Genomic DNA, 25,411 nt, shown 5'->3' with positions numbered 1-25,411 from the left:
TCAAATGCACTGATAATGTTGACCATAGATTGGACACAGACATTGGGTTCCTAATGGATTGGCCCTCTAATGTCTAAAACGTGTACATCTAGATTTCAGTATTATATTATTAAACTAGAAGGCCAAAATGCATTTGCTTCCACTTTCAACATCAAACAACATCTAATATGCTTTATTTTGAGGTACATGAACTCTCTAATTGCTGGGGCTCATCAGAAGTTGCGCTACATTAGAAACACTGTGACTTGCCACAAACGAGCAACTCTGACCTTCATGGTTCCTTTAGAAACAAATCTTCTCTGAGTTTTGTTTTATTATTGTTCAGTAGTTGAGCTTGTTTTGCATTTCATATTATCTTTTGCATACATGTTTTGTTTAGGGTTTTTTTTTATTACTGTGGGTTTGTGTGTGTGTGTGTGCTCCTGATGAAGCATGTGCAGATATGTGTCTTGCACACTGTATTTTTATGTCATCAATTTCTTCCTAATAAAAATATTAAACAGAGAAACAAATCTATTTATGTCACCTGGCTAAACAGGGATTTATATGGATGTAACCAGGAGATTCACCAAAGCTGTGTCAGCAAACAGACAAATGCTGTGCAAGCACCAGAAAAGCCAGGAAAGATGAATAATATAGCGTCCATATTATCCAGCCTACTCGGGCAGACCAGTACACATTATACTGTATTTGAATAATCTGGCAGGGATGATCCAGAACCATTCACAGACCATTCACTGAAAACATGAGTACATTTGTACATCTTTGCATGTACTGCTTTACTGCATATACAGTGGGGTCTAAAAGTGTGACATAGCATGGAAGACCTGCCATATGTACCCAGAAATCATGAGAAAGTTTGAAGATTTGGAAACATGGGTTAAAACATGCAAAATTAATTTATAAATAATAATTTAATTTCAACCATTTCTTGGTTAGCTAAATAGTTAAAGCAAGTGTATGCCATGTTAACTGCTTTGTAGAAAAGATTTTAAGCACAGAGGTTTTATCACTGACAGTTTCTTTTGGCCTGTGAGATACTGGGCTACAACTTTTAATCTTCAAATTCAGATGTTTTCAGTTTCATTGCCACAGGTTTAAAAAAAAACAAGCACCTAGCAGCTCAGCCATGCAGTGACAGATCTGTAAAGTTACAGAGTGGGAGTGATGAGTGGCTGCTCTGTGTTCCATGGTTTCACGCTCAGATCCACCCCACGCTTGTCACGTACGATTTCAAAAAGCTAAGATAGCAATAACTCAAGGCTTTAAAAACAGGGCTGAGATGTTGGTGTGGCTACATCTTTATTTTATATCCTTGCTGAGGACAGCCAGATTTCAAACCAAAACATGAAATAGTCACAGAAGGCTAAATAAAAGCTGTGTATTTAATTGTTCATGCTCATGGACATGAATTTTCCTGTTCACAAAGAAATTGTAGAAACAAAAGCCTGATATGGCACCTTTACAGAAGTCTCTTTGCCAGAGCTCAGTTTTCCACAACAAGACTAAAGCTCTGACATTTGATGAATAAAGCACACTTTGATTTGTTGAGATGCTGGGCTACTTGGAAAATCAGTATCACAAGCAGCCAACTACGTCATTCAGCCAGCTGAATAAGGATTAGCAGTGCATCATGGGAGCTGGGGCCTCTAGTGGTTTTGACTTTGTTAATGGCTAAGCATGTAACTGTCTGTCATCTCCTTGGTGGAACAAAAAAAAGACGTCCCCTGCCAACATCTAATTTATACAGAGGCTTGCGTCACCATCAGCATTCAGTGTGTTTGTGTTTGTCTGTGTGAGTGTGCGCAGATGACTGCAGGTGACTCATTGGTGATTTTAGTACCAGCATTCCCAAAAACAAAGGAGAATAATAATGCTGTGATTTATAGCTGTAAAGTCAAAGGTACTGTAAACTACCATAATACATTAATTTTCATAATCAGAAGGGAAGCTCCAGATTTGAACTATTTTACTCTTGTGAATACCTTTCACCTTGTTAAACAGAAGACCCGAAGTTAGTTCCATAAGTATTTGTGCAATTACATAATTTTTGCCACTGAATACCTCCAAAGTGGATATTAAATTAAATAATCAAGATATGATTGACAGTCAAGAAGTGCAGACTGTCGGTTTTTCAGGGGTTTAACTAAAGTATTGTATTAACAGCATTTTTATATAACTCCTAAACAGGTAATCCTCTGGGGTCTAAATCATTATCAAACCATAACCTTGATCCCAGGTGCCACCCCTTTTGATTGTCTACTTTTTTTTTTTATTAGGGTTAGGGTAGAGTTGGGGCTAGGGTTACCACCTATGACAACTTACTTTAGACAGTTAAATAGGTGGACAGTCACCATCATACTGCACTTTTCTCTTTTATTGTGTAGTCCAGCATTAACAATGAAAACAATCATTTCAAATCTATGTACCCTGATGTGTGTATGAGGCTCGTGTTGCTCTTGGTGACACATGCTGCATGTGTATAAAGCTGCGCTGGTAATAGTCTGTTACACCCTCCAAGAATTATCTTCAAGCTCTGGACTTTCCTCAGTTTTGTTAATCTCTGTTGCCTCTTCCAACTCATTTCTTTCACTTGGCGGCCTGTAAATGCATTGGTTTGTGTCATTCTCAATCATGCCTGCAGCAGGTTACATTCTAAATGGGAAAACTCATACTGCACACTTCTTGTCCAGCGCCAAACACTAGACAAACACAAACACACTGGAGCATTTAGCAGCTAAAGAGCCAGGGGGCATTTTCACAAACCTTCTAAGAATCCTTTAAGAGAGCTCATGACATATACTGGGCCAGCCCTCGGGTCGACTTCAACCACTGACATGCTCAAAATAACTCACCTAGAAGTTGTTTGGAGTTTGTCCAGCAGGCATCCTCAGATGTCCAGACCATGTCAACTGACTCAGACACCTTCAAAAAAAGCTCATTACCTATTGCTTGCTTTGGTCACTACACAGAGTTCATGGTTTTTATTTGTCACATACATATACATGCAGTGAGATTCATTCTCTGCATTTAACCCATCACACACATGGAGTATGTAGTACACACAGCACAGCATGGAGCAGGGGGCAGCCAAGGGGCACCCGGGGAGCAACCTGGGGGGGTGGGCTTGCTCAGCGACCCACAGTGATGCCAGCCTGAGGATTTGAACCAGGGTCCTCTCAGTGATGAACCCTCTTCTTCTCCCCTAGGCCACCACTCCCCATGGTTGTAGGTGAGAGTAAGAATGTCGATCAACCAGAAAAGTGCCAACTTTGCCTTCTCACTCTCCTCACCACAACCACAACCAAAAATCTATAAATGTGGGAATTCAAGTTGATGGAACCCATACAGAGCTAAAAATCTACCTAGATAGAGCATCTGCTGTTAGATGCAGGCAGTGTCCAAAGTATGTGGTACAACCAATTTGGCAAGTAATCATACTTTGTATAATACACGGTAATAAAGTGCTTTGAGTACTCAAGTAGAGAGTTAGAACATACAAAGAGCTGAAGTGAAGTGAGTTTTAAAACAATGAACAGGATTCACAGCAGCCACTGTCTGATCTTCTCCTGCTATATTTTTGGATTGTTGGTGTTTTTTTGCACTTTTTACATACTGCTGGATGAGGAGAAGGAGCATGTTTGTGTAGGCTGAAGCCCTTCTTTGTAGGCTCTCCTATGCTAATGGACACAATCGCAGTACCATAAAACAAAAATGAACCCCAGCTCTGTTCAGAACACTGCAATATTTTTGCAATCACAGCAGTCCTTGCTTATTTCATCAGTAAGACAATGCCAAACCCCAATCTGCACCTACTCCAACTTTGGTGTTTTGCTAAACTGGCCTGCCTGCAGTTGATAGCTGTAACCCAGTGAAAACATCTGGGGCACTACGATCAAAGGCCCTGAAATCTTATATCCGTCAGCTGTTCTGTGTATTGTTTGCTGTCGCTCTGTTCCTGGTAGTCATCTGCCCAGATGTCTCCGCTTTGATCACCTACGATCGGCAGACACTTCTAAACCTCCAGTTTGTTTTGGTACCAGCATATACTGTAAAGAAAAACTCAACGATTTTTCCTCCACACCTATCGGATGTACCTGAGAATTTGCGCCGGCTGCCCAGTGCTCCGGTCCCCAACAAACGCCAGAGGAGACGCGGAAAGCGGGGAGGTATCGCGGTGCGGGTCAAAACTTACCTGAGACTCCTAGGTTTGTCTGTTCATTACCCCCTGGATGGTGGTCTTTGCCGCCTCAAGGCTGTTGGGCTGCCTGTGGATTTCGGGCGTCGCTGGATCAGGCCGATTGTCCCACCTGTCATCCTGGAGACTCGGCGTCCCTCGTCCTGGCGCAGGATGCGGGATCGTGGAGGCGGCGTAAACCATGCTAACCTTCGCCTGTTGAAGCGGGCCCCGGCCTCAGCTAACAAGGATCTGGACATCCGAATGGCCCTACTAAATGCTAGATCGTTAGCCAACACAACTTTCCTTCTCAATGACTTTTTCATCGCACAGCAGTTGGATTTTATGTTTGTGACTGAGACGTGGCTTCATGCTGGTGAGTCTGCACCTTTTTCCGAACTTTTACCTCCCGGCTGTTCTTTCTTCAGCTCCCCGCGGATCTCTGGAAAAGGTGGAGGACTTGCTTCAATATTTAAATGCAGTTTTCGCTGTCGTCAGGTCTCGGCAGACCTGTACGCCAGCTTTGAACTGCAGCTGTTGGAGATAAACTCTTCCCCCTCGGTGCTCTGCGCGGTGATTTACCGACCACCGAAGTGCACGAAGGACTTCATCGGTGACTTTGCTGACTTGCTGACGGGTCTCATACTAAAATATGACCGTATTTTAATTGTTGGTGACTTTAATATTCATGTGTGTTGTGAGAGTGGTCCACTGGTTAAAGAATTTGCCTCGCTTATTGACTCTTTTAACTTAACACAACTCGTGTGTGGTCCCACTCATGAAAAAGGTCACACACTGGATCTGGTGTTGTCCTATGGACTTAGAGTCTGCATCACAGGGATACGTGACTGTGGTATATCGGACCATTTTCCTGTTTTATTTACAGCAGCGCTCCCCAGCTCTGGGATAAATAGAGTATCCTCTACACGTCGTGTGCGCTTGGTTAACTCTTCATGCGCTGCTGATTTTGCAGCTGCTTTTAAAAACTCTGACTTAAGCAATTTGGATTTTTGCTTGAGCCTGAATACCGAGGACTTCACTAACTCTTTTATATCTGCTTGCACTGCTGTACTGGACTGTATTGCCCCTTTTACAACCAAACGCACCAAACCTTCCTCCCAGCCGTGGCTGGATGAGACAACCCGCGCTCTCAGACGTGAGTGCAGACGCGCTGAGAGAAGGTGGAAAAAGGATAAGCTCCATGTCTCCTTAGAGATCCTGCGTAACTGTTTATTGAAATACCAGAAAGCAGTAAAATATGCAAAGTCTGCTTATTTCTCTAACATTGTTTCAAGTAACAGTCACAGGCCTCATTTTCTTTTTAGTGTTTTTAATTCACTCGCTGATCCTCGCTGTAATGTGAACCAAGCGAAGGTCTGTCCTGCACTGTGCGAAAACTTTAAGAAATTTTTTGTGGAAAAAATTTCTGCCCTCAGGCCTTCATCACCTCAAGCTGAAACAGGCTCATCTGCACCTCCTCCCAGCAGAGCTGTCTTTGAGCAGTTTGAGCCTGTCACACTCTCCACACTAAAGGAGGTGATTCAAAATATGAGACCTGTAAACTCTTCCACAGACTGTGTTCCGTCTCGCCTTTTTAAAGAGGCTTTTGATTCAGTGGGACCAACTATCCTCGCTCTGATTAACAGTGCGCTTGCATCTGGTTGTGTTCCAGCTGCCTTTAAACATGCAGTTGTACAGCCTCTAATCAAGAAGAAGAACCTTGACCCTGATGTTCTTTCAAATTACAGACCAATTTCTAAATTACCATTTTTATCCAAGGTTCTTGAAAAAGTTGTTTTTAAGCAACTTCAAGCATTTTTAAGTGAACATGGAATGTGGGAAAAGTTTCAGTCAGGTTTTAGAATGCGTCACAGCACAGAGACGGCTCTTTTAAGAGTTTTTAACGATCTGCTTTTAACTGTGGACTCTGGTAGTCCTGCAGTTTTAGTACTTCTAGACCTGTCAGCTGCCTTTGACACTGTGGACCACGAGATCCTTCTATCCCGCCTAGAACATGAAATTGGCATTAAAGGCACGGTTCTGACTTGGTTCAGATCATATCTTACTGATAGAAGTTTCTCTGTCCATCTAGGAAACTGTTTTTCTACCACAGCAAAGCTTTCTTGTGGAGTGCCTCAGGGGTCCATTCTGGGCCCAATTCTTTTCTCATTGTATATGTTGCCTCTAGGGTCGATTTTTAGGAAACATAATATTTGTTTCCACTGTTTTGCTGACGACATCCAGGTGTATATGCCCATCAAACTGAACAGCAGAGATCCATGGGAACCCCTGCTGAACTGTCTAAGTGACATCAAGTCCTGGATGAGAAACAATTTCCTAAAACTTAATGAAAGCAAAACCGAGGTCATATGCTTTGGTAAATTTGACCCCTCAAGCTACTCCTCTGGCACTCCGAGTCATTTGGCTCCTCACTGTCGTGATGCTGTGAAAAATCTGGGTGTCATTTTAGATAGTAGTTTTAAAATGGAGAAGCAAGTAAGTGCTGTTACCAAAATCAGTTTTTACCAACTCAGAGTCATTGCCAAGGTAAAACCTTATCTCCCACAGCAGGACCTGGAAAAAGTTATTCATGCTTTTATTACTTCCCGCCTGGACTACTGTAATTCTCTGTACTTTGGCATAGATCAATCATCTGTGCGCCGCCTGCAGGTAGTCCAGAATGCGGCAGCTCGTCTTTTAACCGGTTTAAAAAAGCATGAACACATTACCCCAGTCCTGTCATCCCTTCACTGGCTCCCTGTCCGTTTTAGAATCGATTTTAAGATTTTATTGCTTACTTTTAAAGCCTTAAACGGACTGGCACCTTTGTATCTGTCTGAGCTGCTTCACTGTCACACCCCTGTAAGAGCTCTGAGGTCATCGAACCAGCTGCTCTTACAGAGGCCTAAAACTAGACTAAAACAGAGAGGTGATCGAGCTTTTGCAGCAGCAGCACCAAAGCTATGGAACGATCTACCTCTCCATATCAGCTCAGACGATACACACATTTAAATCTCTATTAAAAACACATTTCTTTTCTTTGGCATTTGGCTGCAGTGCTACCTCCTTTTAGATGATTGTTTTATGGTATTTTTATGGTACTTGTTTTAAACGTTTTAATTTTTAATTTTCTTATGTTATTTATTGTTCTTAATGTTTTTATTTATTTATTTTTATTTTATTATTTTATTTATTTATTTATATATTTTTATTTTTATTTAGTATAGTCCTTGGGGTTACAGATCTTGTACAGCACTTTGGTCAACGTCGTTGTTTTAAATGTGCTTTATAAATAAACTTGACTTGACTTGACTTGACTATATCAAGCATGAATGGTAAAATGATTTGGCTTTCAAGTTGGTTTCCTCAGTTCCCAAAGGAAAAGAGTGTTACTAAAAAAAAAACTAAAAACACCCATACAACTACACTAGACCTGACATAATGGACTGTGATGAGATAAGGTGTGTGGCAGTATGAGCATCAGTAAAGCTCACAGTTCCTGTTACATGGAAAAAAATGAATGCTCTCTTACTGTATCGTACTGTGCATGCAAAATGCGGTTAAAGACTCCCTTTGCCTTATACAGATTAACATTGGTCTGCGTGCACTGATTGACATAAGAGTTGCTACAGTATGAGCTATGCAGTAAATAACAGATAACACACAGGGAAATTTTTCCTCTGTTGATCTGAAACTGCTGTTTCCTCTTCATTTCTCTGTTAATGGTGTACTCTTTACTGTCCTGTGCTCTCACTCTAATGACGTACTCTCTGTCCTCCCTCCAGCTTGGCATCATGGGATCATCCACACTGGGGAAGGCAGCGTCTCTTGATGCTCTTTTAAAAGAATGCATTAATGCATTTGGTGAGTGACACAGACCACCAGGGACCCCAGAGGTCCCATATTCACTGCATTGCAATTAGCTTGTGGTAATTTGTCAAAAATAATTCATACAAACTAATGGCAGCCCCTGAATTTACATTATTGTGCAAAAGCCTTGAGCCACCCCTGATTTCTTTATAAACTTAGCACAAAACATGTGTTTGAACAATTCTTTCTTTGTTGTAACAATGAGTGAATGAGTGAAAAACTTCTTCAATCCAGTTGTTGTACCTGACCCTTTTAAGAGGAATGTCTTTTTGTTTGTTAATCCACTCAACACTAACCTATGGATTATATAAAACAGGCTCTTGAACCAATGCTGTATTTACACATAACTTACAGTAAAATTGTATCAGTTTAAGCACTTGGTTACTAGTGGCTCCAGAGTGTAGTGGTTGACACATTGGTCTAGCAGACAAAAAACTGTTGGTTCAGTGCTAGTCATAGATGTAAATCCCCTTTGGAGTTGTGTCAGATCAACGCATTTGATGTAATGAACAGTAGCTGAAAGTCACATCCTTAAGAAATAAGAAAAAATCCAGACAGGGCCTGAGAGATGCATCTGGTCCTTCAGTTTGCTTTATAAACTGCACTAGCATCCTACCTGTCCTGTCTATGGTTGTCAATGTCATCCTGGGCCATCTGCCCAGCATTTTGTGTTTAGTTTTATTTTCCCTGAGTTTTGTTATTTCCCAGTTTGTTTTGATGCTCTTGTTCCCTTTGTCCCTGTCGCCCCTGCATCTATGGTCTTGTGTCTGGTTTGTCATTTTGTCTTAACCCTGACCTCCTGTGTTTTCATATTGAGTTTTATGCCTAGTGTTGTGACTAGTCTGCATCTCTGTCCCGTGTCTGTGTGCCAGTCCCCCGTGTCTAGTCTGCGTGTACCTTGGTTAGTCACTTCCTATTTTATTTTGACAGTCTTGTGTTCCCTGTGCTTTGTGTTTAGTTTTGCTTCCTCTGTTATTAGTTTCATTTGCTTCACCTGCTGTGCCCTGCTGTTTCCTCTTGCCCTGATTACCTATTGTATATTTAAGCCCCCAGGTTTCATCTGTTCTTTGTCGCGTTGTCTTTAGTGTTCCCTCGCTCTGTGTGTTTGTGTGTGTGTGTGTGTGTGTGTGTGTGTGTGTGTGTGTGTGTGTGTGTGTGTGTGTGTGTGTGTGTGTGTGTGTGTGTGTGTGTGTGTGTGTGTGTGTGCGCGTCCGTGCGCGCGTCCGTGCGCGTCCGTCTGTCCCTTCCCCGTAGTTTTGTATTTAGTTCTGGCACCGGTCCAGCTCCAGTCTAGCTGAGTTTTGGTTTCTTCTGTTTTCTTAATAAATCCACCTTTAAGTTCTATTTTTTGTGAGTCTGCATCCTGGGGTCCAATCCTGCCTGCCACACACAAGCCATGACAGTCAGTTGATGCTGTTAATACTGGAATGATAGTTACTGGGCAGAAGCATAAATACATCAGCGTAAGCATAAATGATCAGCTGGCTCATGTGTTGACCTGAATTGGGCCACCATAAATTATACAAAAATGTAAAATTTATTTTCTCATGACTGGAAGCTACCTTTAAGATGAAAATTCAAATTGCTGTTATATGAACAACGCTGAACAGATTCCTCGGATTGCATAATGTCAATTTGAGATCATACAAGGCCACCTGGTGGCAAGTATGGAACAGATGAAGCAGTCACCACATGGGGAGAAGTTATTTTTATGACAACATCCTAAGTCCAGGGATTGTAGATTTCAGAAAGCATTGAACTGAATGAGGGTTGGGTTGTTTTGGTGTGGGTGCTCATTTCTACACAGTATACCTTGTTTCTATCAGCATGTCCTACCATTGTGTGCCTGACCCAAAAAACAACTCTTGAAATGACAAAGTTTACTATTGTATTTACGCACCATTCAGCATACTTTTAAAGTACACCTGCTCTACATCTACACACACGTTAAACTCGCCAAAGCACTTACTACATTTTGGAAAATTCGGAACTGCCCACTAAGCAACTAATGCACATAAAATGAATTCCATGTGCGGCATGGTCACATCATCGTGGCTGGTCTTCATCAGTCACCCCACAGAAAGGAACGTTTTATTTCAACATACATTTTGTCTAGCATCCACGTCCAAACACAGTAACAATGTAAACAGTGTTTCAGCTGTATTATTAGCAGACATCTGAATCGCCACCCTATCGTGGTGGAGGGGTTTGTGTGTCCCAGTTATCCCAGGAGCTATGTTGCCCTGGGGGCTTGTCCCCCTGGTAGGGTCTCCCATGGTAAACTGCTCCTGGGTGAGGGTCCAGACAAAGAGCGGTTCAGAAGACCCCTATGTCTGTAACAACAAGGGAACAGTTTACCCTGCCCGGGATAGGGTTACCAGGGCCCCACCCTGGTGCCAGGCCTGGGGAGGGAGCTCGAGGGAGAGCGTCTGGTGGCCTGGCATTAGCCTATGGTGCCAGGCCGGGTGCAGCCTGAAGAGGTTAAATGGGCCCGCCCTCCTGTAGGCCCACCACCCGCAGGAGGCATCGTAGGGGTCAGGTGCAGTGTGTGTCGGGCGGTGGCCAAGGGCAGAGGCCCTGGCGGACCGATCCCCGACTATCAAGACTGGCTAATGGGACATGGAATGTCACCTCTCTGGTGGGGAAGGACCCTGAGCTAGTGCGTGAGGTTGAGAGATACCAGCTAGATATAGCTGGGCTCACCTCAACACATGGCCTGGGCTCTGGAACCAGTCTCCTGGAGAGGGGCTGGACTCTGTCCCAGTCTGGAGTTGCCCTCGGTGAGAGGCGGCGAGCTGAGGTGGGTATTCTTGTATCCCCCCGGCTTGGTGCCTGCACATCGGAGTTTTCACTGGTGGATGAGAGGGTAGTTTTCCTGCGCCTTCAGGGCTGGCAATGGGTCCTGACTGTTGTTTGCACTTATGCGTCGAATTACAGTTCAGAGTACCCACCCTTTTTGGAGTGGTTGGGCGGGGTGTTGGAGAGTGCTCCATCTGGGGACTCCATAGTCTTGCTGGGAGACTTCAACGCTCATGTGGGCAATGACAGTGAGACCTACAGAGGTGTGATTGGGAGGAACGGCCTGCCCGATTAGAACCCGAATGTTGTTTTCGATTTTGTAATCGTATCATTAGATCTACAGCTGTATGTTCTGGACACTCGGGTGAAGAGAGGAGCTGAGCTGTCAACTGATCACCACCTGGTGGTGAGTTGAATCAGGTGGCGGGGGAAGATGCTGGACAGACCTGGCGCACATAAACGTATTGTGAGGGTGTGCTGGGAACGCCTGGCAGAAGCCCCAGTCCGGGAGATCTTCAACTCCCACCTCCGGCAGAACTTTGACAGCATTCTGAGGGAGGCTGAGGACATTGAGTCCGAATGGACAATGTTCCGCACCTCCATTGTTGAGGCTGCTGCTCAGAGCTGTGACTGCAAGGTGGTTGGTGCCTGTCGTGGTGGTAACCCCCGAACCAGATGGTGGTCACTGGAGCTGAAGGAAGCCATCAAGCTGAAGAAAGAATCCTATCGGGCTTGGTTAGCCTGTGGAACTCCGGAGGCAGCTGACAGGTATCGACAGGCCAAGCGGAATGCCGCTCGGGCAGTGGCTGAATCAAAAACTCGGGTGTGGGAGGAGTTCGGTGAGGCTATGAAAAAAGACTTTTGGACGGCATCGAAGCGATTCTGGCAAACCGTCAGATGATTCAGGAGGGGAAAGTGGTGCTCCACTCACACGGTTTATAGTGTGAGTGGGGTGCTGCTGACTTCAACTAAGGCCATAGTCGGACGATGGAAGGAATACTTCGAGGACCTCCTGAATCCCACTGACACGCCTTCTGTAGTGGAAGCAGAGTCTGGGGACGAGGGAGATGACTTGACCATCACTGGGGGTCAGGTCACTGAGGCAGTTAAACAACTCCTTGGTGGCAGTTCCTAAAGGCTCTGGATGTTGTAGGGCTGTCTTGGTTGACACTCCTCTGCAACATCACGTGGAGATCTGGGGTGGTGCCATTGGATTGGCAGACCGGGGTGGTGGTCCCCGTCTTTAAGAAGGGAGACCAGAGGTTGTGCTCCAACTTTCAGGGGATCACACTCCTCAGCCTCCCTGGAAAGGTCTATGCCAGGGTGCTGGAATTCCTACTAGACTGTTCAAAGAAGTCTTTCCAATTATTGATGCTTCAATCTTAAAAATGATCAATCAGTCTTTATTAGTTGGCTGTGTACCACAGACCTTCAAGGTGGCTGTAATTAAACCTCTGCTTAAAAAGCCATCACTTGACCCAGCTGTCTTAGCTAATTATAGGCCAATCTCCAACCTTCCTTTTCTCTCAAAGATTCTTGAAAGAGTAGTTGTAAAACAGCTAACTGATCATCTGCAGAGGAACGGTTTATTTGAAGAGTTTCAGTCAGGTTTCAGAATTCATCACAGTACAGAAACAGCATTAGTGAAGGTTACAAATGATCTTCTTAGAGCCTCTGACAGTGGACTCATCTCTGTTCTTGTCCTGTTGGACCTCAGTGCAGCTTTTGATACTGTTGACCATAACATTTTATTACAGAGATTAGAGCTTGCTATAGGTATTAAAGGTACTGCACTGCAGTGGTTTGAATCATATTTATCTCATAGACTCCAATTTGTTCATGTAAATGGGGAGTCTTCTTCACACACTAAGGTTAATTATGGAGTTCCACAGGGTTCTGTGCTAGGACCAATTTTATTTACATTATACATGCTTCCCTTAGGCAGTATTATTAGAAAGCACTGCATCAATTTTCATTGTTATGCAGATGATACTCAGCTTTACCTATCAATGAAGCCAGATGACACACATCAATTAGTTAAACTGCAGGAATGTCTTAAAGATATTAAGGCCTGGATGACCTCTAATTTCCTGCTTTTAAATTCAGATAAAACTGAAGTTCTTGTTCTCGGCCCCACAAATCTTAGAAACATGGTGTCTAACCAGATACTTACTCTGGATGGCATTACTTTGGCCTCCAGTAACACTGTGAGAAATCTTGGAGTCATTTTTGACCAGGATATGTCCTTCAATGCACATATTAAACAAATATGTAGGACCGCTTTTTTGCATTTGCGCAATATTTCTAAAATTAGAAACATCCTTTCTCAGAGTGGTGCTGAAAAGCTCATTCATGCATTTATTACTTCTAGGCTGGATTATTGTAATTCATTATTATCAGGCTGTCCTAAAAGCTTTCTGAAAAGCCTTCAGCTGATCCAAAATGCTGCAGCTAGAGTACTGACAGGGACTAGAAAGAGAGAGCAGATTTCTCCCATATTGGCTTCTCTTCATTGGCTCCCTGTTAAATCTAGAATAGAATTTAAAATTCTTCTCCTCACATACAAGGTCTTGAATAATCAGGCACCATCTTATCTCAAAGACCTCATAGTACCATATCACCCCAACAGAGCACTTCGCTCTCAGACTGCTGGCTTACTTGTGGTTCCTAGGATACTTAAGAGTAGAATGGGAGGCAGAGCCTTCAGCTTTCAGGCGCCTCTTCTGTGGAACCAGCTTCCAGCTTGGATTCGGGAGACAGACACCCTCTCTATTTTTAAGATTAGGCTTAAAACTTTCCTTTATGATCAAGCTTATAGTTAGGGCTGGATCAGGTGACCCTGAACCATCCCTTAGTTATGCTGCTATAGGCCTAGGCTGCTGGGGGGTTCACATAATGCACTGTTTCTCATTCACCTTATTTACTTTGTTTATACTCCACTCTGCATTTAATCATTAATTGATATTAATCTCTGGCTCTCTTCCACAGCATGTCTTTCTCTCCCCTCAGCCCAACCGGTCGCGGCAGATGACTGCCCCTCCCTGAGCCTGGTTCTGCTGGAGGTTTCTTCCTGTTAAAAGGGAGTTTTTCCTTTCCACTGTCGCCAAGTGCTTGCTCATAGGGGGTCGTTTTGACTGTTGGGTTTTCTCTGTATTATTGTAGGGTCTTTACCCACAATACAAAGCGCCTTGAGGCGACAGTTTGTTGTGATTTGGCGCTATATAAATAAAATTGAATTGAATTGAATTGAATTGAATTGGAAAGGAGGGTCCGTCTGTTAGTCGAACCTCGGATCCAGGAGGAACAATGCATTTTTTCGTCTTGGTCGAGGAACGCTGAACCAGCTCTTTATCCTCTCAAGGATATTTGAGTGGGCGTGGGAGTTTCCCCAACCAGTCTACATGTGCTTTGTGGACTTGGAGAAGGCATTCAACCGTGTCCCTCGGGGTGTCCTTTGGGAGGTCCTGTGGGAGTATGGGGTGTCTGGCCCGTTGTTGTGGGCCATTCAGTCTCTGTACAACCACAGTGAGAGCTTGGTCTGTATAGCCGGTAATAAGTCGGATTCGTTTCCTGTGGGTGTTGGACTCCATCAGGGCTGACCTTTGTCACTGATTCTGTTCATAATTTTTATGGACAGAATTTCTAGGCTTAGCCAGGTGGCGGAAGGCTTCTTCCTTGGTGGCCTCAGAGTCTCATCTCTGCTTTTTGCAGATGATGCGGTCCTGTTGGCTTCATCAGGGGGTGGCCTCCAGCTTGCAGTGGAATGGTTCGCAGCTGAGTGTGAAGCGGTTGGCATGAGAATCAGCACCTCTAAGTCTCAGGCCATGGTCCTCAGCCGGAAAACGGTGGAGTGCCCTCTTCGGCTCAGGAATGAGTTCTTGCCCCAAGTGGAGGAGTTCAAGTATCTCTGGGTCTTGTTCACAAGTGATGGAAGAAGGGAGTGGGAGATCGACAGACGGATCTGGGCTGCTTCTGCAGTGATGCGGACGCTGCACCGGTCTGTCGTGGTGAAGAGGGAGCTTAGTGTAAAAGCGAAGCTCTCGATTTACTGGTCGATCTACGTTCCTACCCTCACCTATGGTCACGAGCTTTGGGTAGTGACTGAAAGAATAAGATCACGAGTACAAGCGGCAGAAATGAGTTTCCTTTGAAGGGTGGCTGGCCTCTTCCTTAGAGATAAGGTGAGGAGTGCGGCCATCCGGGAGGGGCTCAGAGTAGATCCGCTGCTCCTCCACATCGAAAGGAGCCAGTTGAGGTGGCTCCGGCATCTGATTAGGATGCCTCCTGGCCACCTCTTGGTGAGGTGTTCCGGGCATGTCCCACCGGGAAGAGGCCCCGTGGTAGACCCAGGACACGCTGGAGAGATTATATCTCTCGGCTGGCCTGGGAAGGCCTTGGGGTCCCTCCGGATGAGCTGGAGGAGGTGGCTGGGGAGAGGGAAGCCTGGGCTTCTCTGCTGAGGCTCCTGCCCCCGCAACCCGGCCCCAGATAAGTGGAAGAGAATGGATGGATGGATGGACATCTCAAAGTGATGACAGACTTTCTCCACTTGTCTTCAAGGCCACCTTGGAGAATTATTGGCTGCTTTGGATTTCACACAACAATCACAACAATGAGGATTCCCCATTCTGGACAATTGCCCAACATGTGACCAGGATCAATGTTAAAATTCTTTCCCTTCAAAATAACCCTTTATTGCAGTGCACTGCATATTATGTGAAAAGAACATTATACTTGTAACCATGCATGCTTCCATGCTGTTTGCACATTCCAATAATTTGCACGTAGTTATCCATCCATCCATTTTCTTCTGCTTATCCGGGGCCGGGTCGCGGGGGCAGAAGCCTAAGCAGAGAAGCCCAGGCTTCCCTCTCCCCAGCCACCTCCTCCAGCTCATCCGGAGGGACCCCAAGGCGTTCCCAGGCCAGCCGAGATACATAATCTCTCCAGCGTGTCCTGGGTCTACCACGGGGCCTCTTCCCGAAGAGGGAAGAGGCACGTAGTTATCATTTTACCATTACAATATAAAGAAATGAGGGTGACTCAAGACTTTTGCACACAACGGTATACCTTAAGAAATTAGTTAATACTGTACTTGTGTTTTCATTTTAAATAAATCTGATTTTGACCAGCTTCTAACCAGCCTAATTCCCCACTGGGTTACAGTGCTGGGGTGACAGTGTGATTAGTGTCAGAGGTCAAGAGTGCGACAGTCCACTTTTGGTTTTAGCAAGCCTTACGAAAATCTGTCAGAGTAGTATTATCTTAATTCATCTTGAGAATCTAATCATTTGAAATTCACTTCAAAAGATTAAATAATCTACTAAAGCAGCTGAGTTTTGTAGTTTTTAATCAAACCTTACTGAAAGAAAACACTGTGTCATTTGTTGGGAACTATTTTCAGTGGCACATTAACCTTCCAGTGAGGATGTGGGACTGCAGGAAGGAGTCACAGCAAACCACAGTACCTGAAGAAACATGTCCAACCTGACCTAACCAGAAAAATGAAAACAGTGGAAAGGATTAAAAGAACAAGTATTTATGTAATGACCCTCCTGATGTCCCTACAATATTAGAGAGTGACCCCACAATGTTATAGTGAAAACCCCAACAATCAGACAATACCCTATGAGCAGCACTTGGTGACAGTGGGAAGGAAAAACTCCTTTTTACTAAAAAGACGCCTCCAGCAGAACCAGGCTCAGAGAAGAACAGCCATCTGCTGCAGCTGGGGAAGGAAGGAAAAGAAAAGAAAAAAGCAGGAGCATAGAGAGTAAGGCCAAAACTCTAACTGTGGGAGAGGGAAGACAAAATGTAATGGCATGCTGCAGTGGCACATAGATGCTACAGGAGTGAAACGAGGGAAGTGGACAGTAAATGCTCAGTGCATCATAGAAGTCCCTCAGCAATCTGAGGCTAAAGTAGCATAATTAAGGTTCAGGGTCACCTGATCCATCACCTCACAGCAAGAAGGTCCAGATTTCTCTACTTCTAGACTGGACAGATGGACAGGCCAGTCTAGATGTATCAAATGCGCGAATAAATGCATATTATTCATTATCACTCTGAGACAGGACATTTCTCATTTTAGTAATATTAATCAGATGAACAAAGCCAGTCCTAGATATTTGTTTTAATGTGTGTGTTAAAGTTTGTTCAGCGTGATCAAACAGCCAGGAGGATTGGTGACCAAGGTGATTTTTTAAATTTAAAATCCAAAATTACAGAAATGATGTCAATGTTCGAAAACTTGTAGTTGTCATCGTTACTGTTATTTTGGAGTATGGGTTAAACTGTAATCATAAATCAACTATATACATAACTCATTATTATAGGTGAAAAAAACATTTGACAGGGAAATGCCAGCTTTGAGTGAGACCTTTATTAAAGAAGACACGACAAAAACAACTTTGAAATAGTCAAATCAGGCGCTGGAAAGTGTTGAGTCATTACCTGGAACACATCAAACTTCCTCCCCTCCATCATGGTGTCCTTCCACAAATGCATTTCATCTGTGTCGAGTACCAACACATACATAGGTACATCATAACTGCAGGCCCTTTTGAAAACCTACACCATAACCCAACATGCACATCCTTAGAAATGTAACTACACGTCACATTAACGTAACCCACAACTATTGTGATTGGCCTGTTGAATCCTGTCAATTCCTCTTGGGCATTTTTGACTACTTTTTCATGGCGTTATTTGAATGGATCAATAAGAGAATAACAATCACTGCCTCAACATAAGGACTCACAGACACCAGCAAATTCCTGGATGGCGATTCCAGAAACTATTGGAGTGGATGTGAGAGAATGCATGAAGTGGTCAGCTGTAAAGATTTTGTTTTTTTTCTCCCATGGGAAAACATATTTGTCCCCCAAGTTTTTCCACATTCCCTCAGGTCCATTCCGAAAGTTTCCATCTCCATCCAGGAATTTGTAAGTCATTATATTGAGACTATAATTATTATTCCTTATATTGAGGGAATGATTATTACTTATGGAGTGTCAAAATGAAAAAATAAAAGTTAAGTAATTAGTTAAATGTGTCATTAATCAATTAAAATAATAAATAAACACGTGAATGTGTTAATTACTTAAAATATAAAATTATTTTATTTAAACACATATTTAATCATATGACTATTTAATTAATTATTTTATGGTTTATGGTTTATGTCATGAAATTATTTAACTCACTGTCACTTGTAATTAACTTTACTGAACATTTCCTACTGCAAATAAGGTAATTCATCTTAGCATATTTACTTCAATTAAGGTTACATTTCATCAGTACGTATATAATTACTAATTAATTGATTTATAGCCTAGAGGGATTGTAAAATAGTCTGTTATCATAATTAACTAAAATGAAACTAAAAATTAAAACTAGATGTGAAAAATCATCAGTCACAAGGATACAAACCTGTCTCTTCTCATTCTTTATACTATCTCACATTAGCATACAGCAGTGTCGGTTTAATTATTCATAATCAGATAAATACTATATTCAGAAAAACCAAAGTTTTCTTGTGAGCCAGGTAAGTGAGAAAGCAGTTTGAACTGACGTTAACTTTTGGGACTTGCTCTTCACAGATGACAGCGGGGACCTGCAGGCCAACCCCCTCCCTCGCACCGTGCTGCTCATGCACCGCTGGTACGTTACATCCTCTGAACTGGCAGGAAAACTTCTGATGATATATCCTACTGACACACTGCTGATACACATCAGTTCAAGGGTCCAACAACATACTGAAATGCTGCAGGCTGAAGGGTTCATCAACCTTACAGGAAAGCTTTTATTCAGTTAATGGTATTCCAGCCATTCTCTTAAATGATCTCTGATGCTGTCTGTTAGTAGCTGCCTCTCTCTCAGCTGTCCTCTTGGTGTGTTGCTGTATGTTGATGTAAAATGAGTGATATTGATCCCAGCTTGGATCAGTGACCTTGGAGCTGCTCAATAAGTGGTTTGTTGTACTATTAGACACAAATAGCTGTCATGCAGCTTTTTGCTTCCTTGAAATTCAAAAGCCAACCTGTGCAGGTATAAATACCCCACCATCAAAGTACATGCAGTCATGGCAAAAAGAAAGTACAAAAAGAGTACACACTCCTTCAATTCCAGGTTTCTACATATCAGGACATCATTTTAAAAATTTGTGTGGTACAACCTCAGATGAACACGACATATTACACTTTTGTCACATTATTATTTATGTGACAAAAGCAGTGTGTGTAACACTAAGTTCACCACATGAGCTTATAGTGCCATCTTTAGCTTGAAGTAATTAATTCCTTATGAATTTTTCCATCTCTCACACAGTTGTAGAGGAATGTTGGCCAACCCTTCTTCTTCATAACGTTGCTTCAGTTCACTGATGTGTGGGGACATTCATTTATGCACAGCTGGTCCTTCATTTCAATCAGGTTGAGATCTGAACTTCTGTTTCATGCCCCACTTTCAACCAAGATTCAGCTGTTTGACAGCTTCACAGGAGTTTGTGTTGATATGCTGTGATTGGTTTCCTGCAGATGTGGAGCTGATTATTGTGGACCTTCATTTTGGTTTCCTCTGTCTAAAGGACATTGTTCAAGAAGTCTTGAGGTTTGTTCAGATGCAACTTTTCAAAGCTAAGGAAACCTTTCCAAAGGAAAGATCCGTTCCTGGAAAGACTGACAGGTCTGGAATGTTTTCCAGGTGTTATTACTGTTGAATGATGGACCTATCGCCCTTCCCAGATTGATGGGAACTGCTTCATTGCTGATGTTGTTCCTCTTTGACATTAACACACACCTGAATACTGCAGACCTGCAAACTCCCAAAGCTCCAGCTTTTATAGAGGTGCTCACACTTGCTGATGATAGTTAATCGAGTGCACCTGGCTGCTACTTAGCCTCTTAATTCCTATGGAAGCAGTAGAGTGTACTCAGCTGACATTGTATCTACCACATTTTAAGACCCACAAAGGACCAGATGATTTTTTTAATTATGACACAAAAAGCTTAGAAATGAAAGATGGTGTACTTTCTTTTAGCTTTCTTTAAACTATGCATGTGCAGGAACAGTGACCTGTAATGGGGTCATTACTCAAAATAAGTAATATATTACACATTAGTCTGACTTTTTCTTTTAAAGCAAAGCATTACTTTACTTTGTTACAGCTGTGTTTTTTTGTGTAATTGCCTGTTAACAATATTGCAGCAAACTATTTCTATGCCCACATCAGTGTGCAGGTCCGAATGAGGACATGCACAAGATCTTTCTGCCAGTAATGTAGTCAAAACTAACTGGGAACAAAGTGGGTAAAAACAGCCCATAGAGAATAATGCTGTGATTATAGTGATCTTTTCCGTCACATTTAAGTCCTTTTGCACAATGAACCAGACGTAATCAGCACTCCTAGAAAGCTTCAGATGTTATGCCTTTTTGAGGCCTCAGTGCAGATATGAACTCAGGCCTCTGCATTAGCCTTATAGTATATGGGTCACCTGCTCAAGCCAGTGTCTGTCCCTTTTCTTGCTTTATAAGTCAATATGATCCCAAGCAGAAGGCTGGTGGAGACTGGATGAGACATCTTGTATAATCCATTACAGGAGGAGATCCGAGGAGGAATTATGATTATAGCCTGAAAGCTACAGTGACACGTTACAGTGAATTCAAATAACAGGGACTAAGAGCTGATTGGCTTGGAGAAGACGTGCAGATTGATTACTGGGCAAAAGCAGTGATGTTAAAATTTTGAACGAGGTAATGAGTAGTAACATGAGAGAAGAGCATCATTATTCACTTTAAACTGGAAGCTAATGTGGTGTTTGGCAAAGCATACACATTCATAGTCTCTTCAGAATAGGTTTCCCTAAAACTGCCTAAAAAATGCTGGAGATTCTGTGCCAACCTGTATTTATATTAAAGTTCTTAATCTGCTGATTTGTTCAATCTTGGGAAAAGTCCTTAACTTAAGTCCACATACCGTGACTGCAATGGTGACAGCTGCCAAAGAACCAGGCTGAAGATTTGTTATTTAATGAGGTAAGCTGGTACTCCTACATTCTTCTACACCTTCTACACTGGATATCTTAAATTAAGGAAACCAGACTCAGAGAATAACAGAGTCAGTCTTAGCCTAATTTCACCTCCTGCCATAGGGAACAATTCTGAGTTGTAAATATGTAAATATGTTGTAAATATGTCACAGTACAGGAGCATTGTCACATGTCATAAATGTTTCTGTCTGGATCAGTTGAAAGTTTTCTCTCTGGACACCAGGGAGTCATTATATCTGCATCTTCCCCATGTTACGCTGTTTGCTGTAAAATGTGTGTGTTCAGGTACTGGATAGTGACATTCCCTGCAGAGTTCAACCTGGACGTGGGTCTGATCAGGATAACAGAGGAGTTCAGACATGTGGCAGCTCAGCTTGGCTGTGAGGAGCATTTCAAATTCATCGACATCTCTACCATGTAAGACATTCTGGTCATTGCCATGGCTTTAGCTTTACCATTAAACTCTACAAGAGTAGCTTCACATCATTCACAGTTTCAAAGAATAAAATAATCAAAATAAAATAAAAGCAGATTCTATTTTCTGTCAGTTGACTTAAATCATGCCAGTATATGCTGATAACAACCTATTTTAGTTCCTCCACAAAAACTGGTATATTTGCTTCTGTAGTGTGGTGGAATCGAGAGGAATGAAATGAAAATACCAAAAAGTACATCCTCCATCTCTTACATCAGCTTTCTGATTTTTAAAAACTTAACAGAAGATTAAAAAGTGAGGGACACGTGAGCTGCTGTCAATCACCCAACCAGGAGAGCTAAAGCCTGCATACCTGTAACTGCAGCTCAAACTTCCCACAGCGAATCATCAGAAAGGTTTTTCTGATGATTCTGAAGCTTTTTTTATTTGAGTGGTTAACTCCTTCTCATCTTCTCTCTTTGCAGTCCATCATACGACTGGATGAGAAAGATTACCCAGCGGAAAAAGCAAACCAAGAAAGGGAAGGCCTCACTGCTGTTTGACCACCTGGAGCCCATAGAGCTGGCTGAGCATCTCACCTTCCTGGAGTTCAAATCCATCAGAAGGATATCGGTATGCACAGCTGAGTGATGGCAGCTTTGTGGCTCAGGGATGGTTTTGGAATTCATGGTGTGCAGAGGATGAACCCTAACACTGTTAAAATGCTTCATATACAGTACCCTCTTACAAATGTCTCTTTTATAACTATTCTAGGGCTACATATTATGGTAGTGTGGTCAGGGAAAAGTAATAATTTTATTGTGACACACCTAGGATTTCACCCTCAGGGAAACTAACAGCAAAATAGCAAAAAAACAAAAACATCTCATTTACATTTATAAAAAATGAATTGTGCATGATATCAAGTCCTAGCCATGGAAAAGAGAAACACAATTAATAATCAACAAAAATCACGATGAGCTGGATTGACTGAGTTAGTGTCAGCTCGGCCTAAGATTTCAGGTGCCCAACAGTAACAATCACCCTGTTTACTACAAGTGTTTGTGGTGTGGGTGGATTGATCCAAATATTGATAGTATCGATACCAACATTGGTATTGGTATTGATCAATACTAGTGTAACAGGATTGATGCTTTAGTTTGTTTTTCTCCTCTAAGTTCAATACCTTCAATCAGCTATTTCTGTGCAAACACCGTCCCTTCCTCCCTGCTCGGCGGTGGTTTGTGGTCACGTGACTCAGCTGCTCTGAGAAAACACTTGAACTGCAGAGTGAAAAAGAGGAACATGGTGTGGAGATATTTTACAGCTGTGGATGAAAACACTGCAAACAACAATGCATGTAGGAAGGAAATTCTGTCCTGTGGCAACAACACTAGTTTATAAAGACATGAAAAGGAAAACGGAGGAGGGACCCTGATCCCTGCAGAGAGGTCTGTGAACTTTCAGAATCAAACAGATGAAAACATCATCTCACTCATTATGTGAAGAGCACGCTGATGCTCCATCAGGAAAAAAAAAATTATTCCTGATAGGAGCATCAACTCTTTTTCTGTTATCCTTAGAATTAGAATTATATTTCATTTTAAACCAACCTAAAATAAACTTGTGCAGTTTGCTGCGTAGTTCTGGTTCTGTGGATTTTAATTCAATTTATAGCTTTAAAACTAAATGTTCACCAGCAGTACTTTCAGTTCAGTTTCATTCATTTAGCACCTCAGAGCACTGATTCAAGGTGCTTTATATTGTAAAGATGAGGATGGCTGTAGTTTAGGAGGTAGAGCGGGTCACCTACTAATCGAAGGTTTGGTGGTTTGATTCCTGACTGCTCCAGGCTGCATGCCAAAGTATCCTTGGGCAAGATACTGAACCCCCAGTTGCTCTCCGATGCATGCGTCAAAGTATGAATGTGTGTGAATGTTAAACAATTAAAAGCACTTAACTTAGTTACACATGCAAGTGCTTGTATGAATGTGTGTGAATGGGTGAATGAGGCATGTTGTATGAAGGGCTTTGAGTGCTCAGACAGAGTAGAAAAGCACTCTGTAAGAACTGGTCCATTTACCATTCCTGATTTATGTTCCTCTGTTATCTCCAGTTCACTGATTACCAGAGCTATGTGATCCATGGCTGCCTGGTGGACAACCTGACTCTGGAGCGCTCCATTGCTTTATTCAACGGGGTCTCACAATGGGTCCAGCTGATGGTTCTCAGCAAGCTCACACCTCAGACGCGTGCAGAGGTCATCACAAAATACATCCATGTGGCACAGGTAAGACAAGGAAGGGCAGGTGCTGTGCACAGCTCTTCCAGCAAAACACAGACAAACAGGAAGCACTTTGAGAGCGCAAACCTGCACAACAGCAGCTCACTCTCTGGGTAGTACTGATTTTAAGGGAATAGTATTGCATTTTGTATATATTCATTCTGTATTCTTTGTTCTTTTTTAAATGTGCTTTAAGATGTTAGCAGTGCAGTCAAAATCAGCAGGTTACTTACTCAAACATTGTGGAGGAGCAGGTGATGGATAACAGGTATTGATTTGTAAATAACTGGACATGAATAGCTTGAGTTATTACATAATATTACACTACAGTATGTTTCTAACTAACCAGGCAGCTCATTCTCTGTCTCTTGACAACACTTTCTTTAAAGATAGAACACATTCAAAAAAAAGTGAGATCGGAGGTCAAATGTGACATGATATTTGGTTGCAATCTATAATATGATATTTAGAATCTCAGTATATCACCCCTATATGTCAATACAAACAATTGCAGTAAGAAACATGGTTTAAAGCTCTTTAAAGCCAACATAAAGTGTCTTAGTGATGTGATACCCTGTGCTGCCAGAACCGCTTTGAGGCTCCTCTACATTCTCTAAAACTCTACTGGATCTTTCTGGAGTCTACTGGGGGGGGATGAACACCCCCACATATATTTGGATTTGATGTCTTTATAGTGGTGGAGAGCACTGTTAGATCTCTTAACCCTCTGAGGTTGAAGGTATCCTCTGTGGTGACCCCAATCCTCACTGCATACCAGAATCATAAGTTTAAGTTTTGTTGAAATCAAAATGTGTCTAAACAAAAGGAAAAGACATTCTTAGCACAGAGTGAGGGCTTAACTTAGAGCTCACAGGGTTAAGATTAAAACTAGAAAAACAGAAACTACAAGATGTTAGTTTCAAATCAAGTTTCTTATATGCATTTTGTCCTCATAGTTGCTCTAATATAAGATTTCTATTCACTTATGCAGATGACTGCCCCTCCCTGAGCCGTGTTCTGCTGGAGGTTTCCTCCTGTTAAAATCACGTATTTCCTTCCCTCAGTGCTTGCTCATAGGGGTCATCTGATTGTTGGGTTTTCTCTGTATTATTGTACAATATAAAGCACTGAGGCCACTGTTATTGTGAATTGGCACTTTATCAATAAGACTGAATTGAAATGAACTGAATTAAATGATGCCAGATATGTTCAATTGTAGATAAGGTTGATGTAAACTAAACTTTAAAACTAAATGCAACTGAGTGGACATTAAGAGGCTGACACCACTAACCTAAAATCACCCTTATTCAACTGGGCGGAGCTTTAATGACCACAGTCTATGAGTCACATCATTTCCATCCTCATTAACCTCAGCGAGCTCCCCATGGACACAAATTCTTTGTATCTATGGGGAGAGGTGGCTCCATCAAAAACAGATAAAGGAATTAAGCCCAAGCACAGGCACAGTGGTGTTATAGAAAGTTCCTGTTTTAAACCGTGAGCATTTTTTTAGTAACTTCAGTATGCATGTTTGTTGACTGTCACATGTTTCCTGTTCTCTGTTTCCTGAAAGCCAAGATTTTAATTTCTTGTCAGTAAAACACACACTTATCACCTAAGAACAAGCAAAAAACATTTTGGCAGAAAATTATTCTGTAGAAAAACAATCCAGATGAACACACACACACACACACACACACACACACACACACACACACACACACACACACACACACACACACACACACACACACACACACACACTTTGTGCTTTTATCTATGCTTAAGCACTTTGTTTGTATTGACATTTTATACAG

General features: G+C 42.4%; 1 protein-coding gene across 1 annotated transcript in view; it reads left to right on the top strand.

Moving 5' to 3' along the window:
- rasgrp3 (RAS guanyl releasing protein 3 (calcium and DAG-regulated)) overlaps nt 1–25,411 on the top strand; it is a 60,816-nt gene that overhangs the window by 16,190 nt on the left and 19,215 nt on the right. Inside the window, exons 2-7 of the mRNA XM_030725262.1 lie at nt 7,963–8,041; nt 18,448–18,550; nt 20,819–20,881; nt 21,181–21,312; nt 21,796–21,943; nt 23,427–23,600. Coding sequence (XP_030581122.1) covers nt 7,972–8,041; nt 18,448–18,550; nt 20,819–20,881; nt 21,181–21,312; nt 21,796–21,943; nt 23,427–23,600 — 690 coding nt within the window. The 5' untranslated portion in view covers nt 7,963–7,971. The remainder of the gene's footprint in view (nt 1–7,962; nt 8,042–18,447; nt 18,551–20,818; nt 20,882–21,180; nt 21,313–21,795; nt 21,944–23,426; nt 23,601–25,411) is intronic.

This window comes from Archocentrus centrarchus, unplaced genomic scaffold, assembly GCF_007364275.1.
Source record: "Archocentrus centrarchus isolate MPI-CPG fArcCen1 unplaced genomic scaffold, fArcCen1 scaffold_50_ctg1, whole genome shotgun sequence".
Taxonomy (NCBI): Eukaryota; Metazoa; Chordata; class Actinopteri; order Cichliformes; family Cichlidae; genus Archocentrus; species Archocentrus centrarchus.
This window is presented reverse-complemented; position numbering and strand designations above follow the sequence as displayed.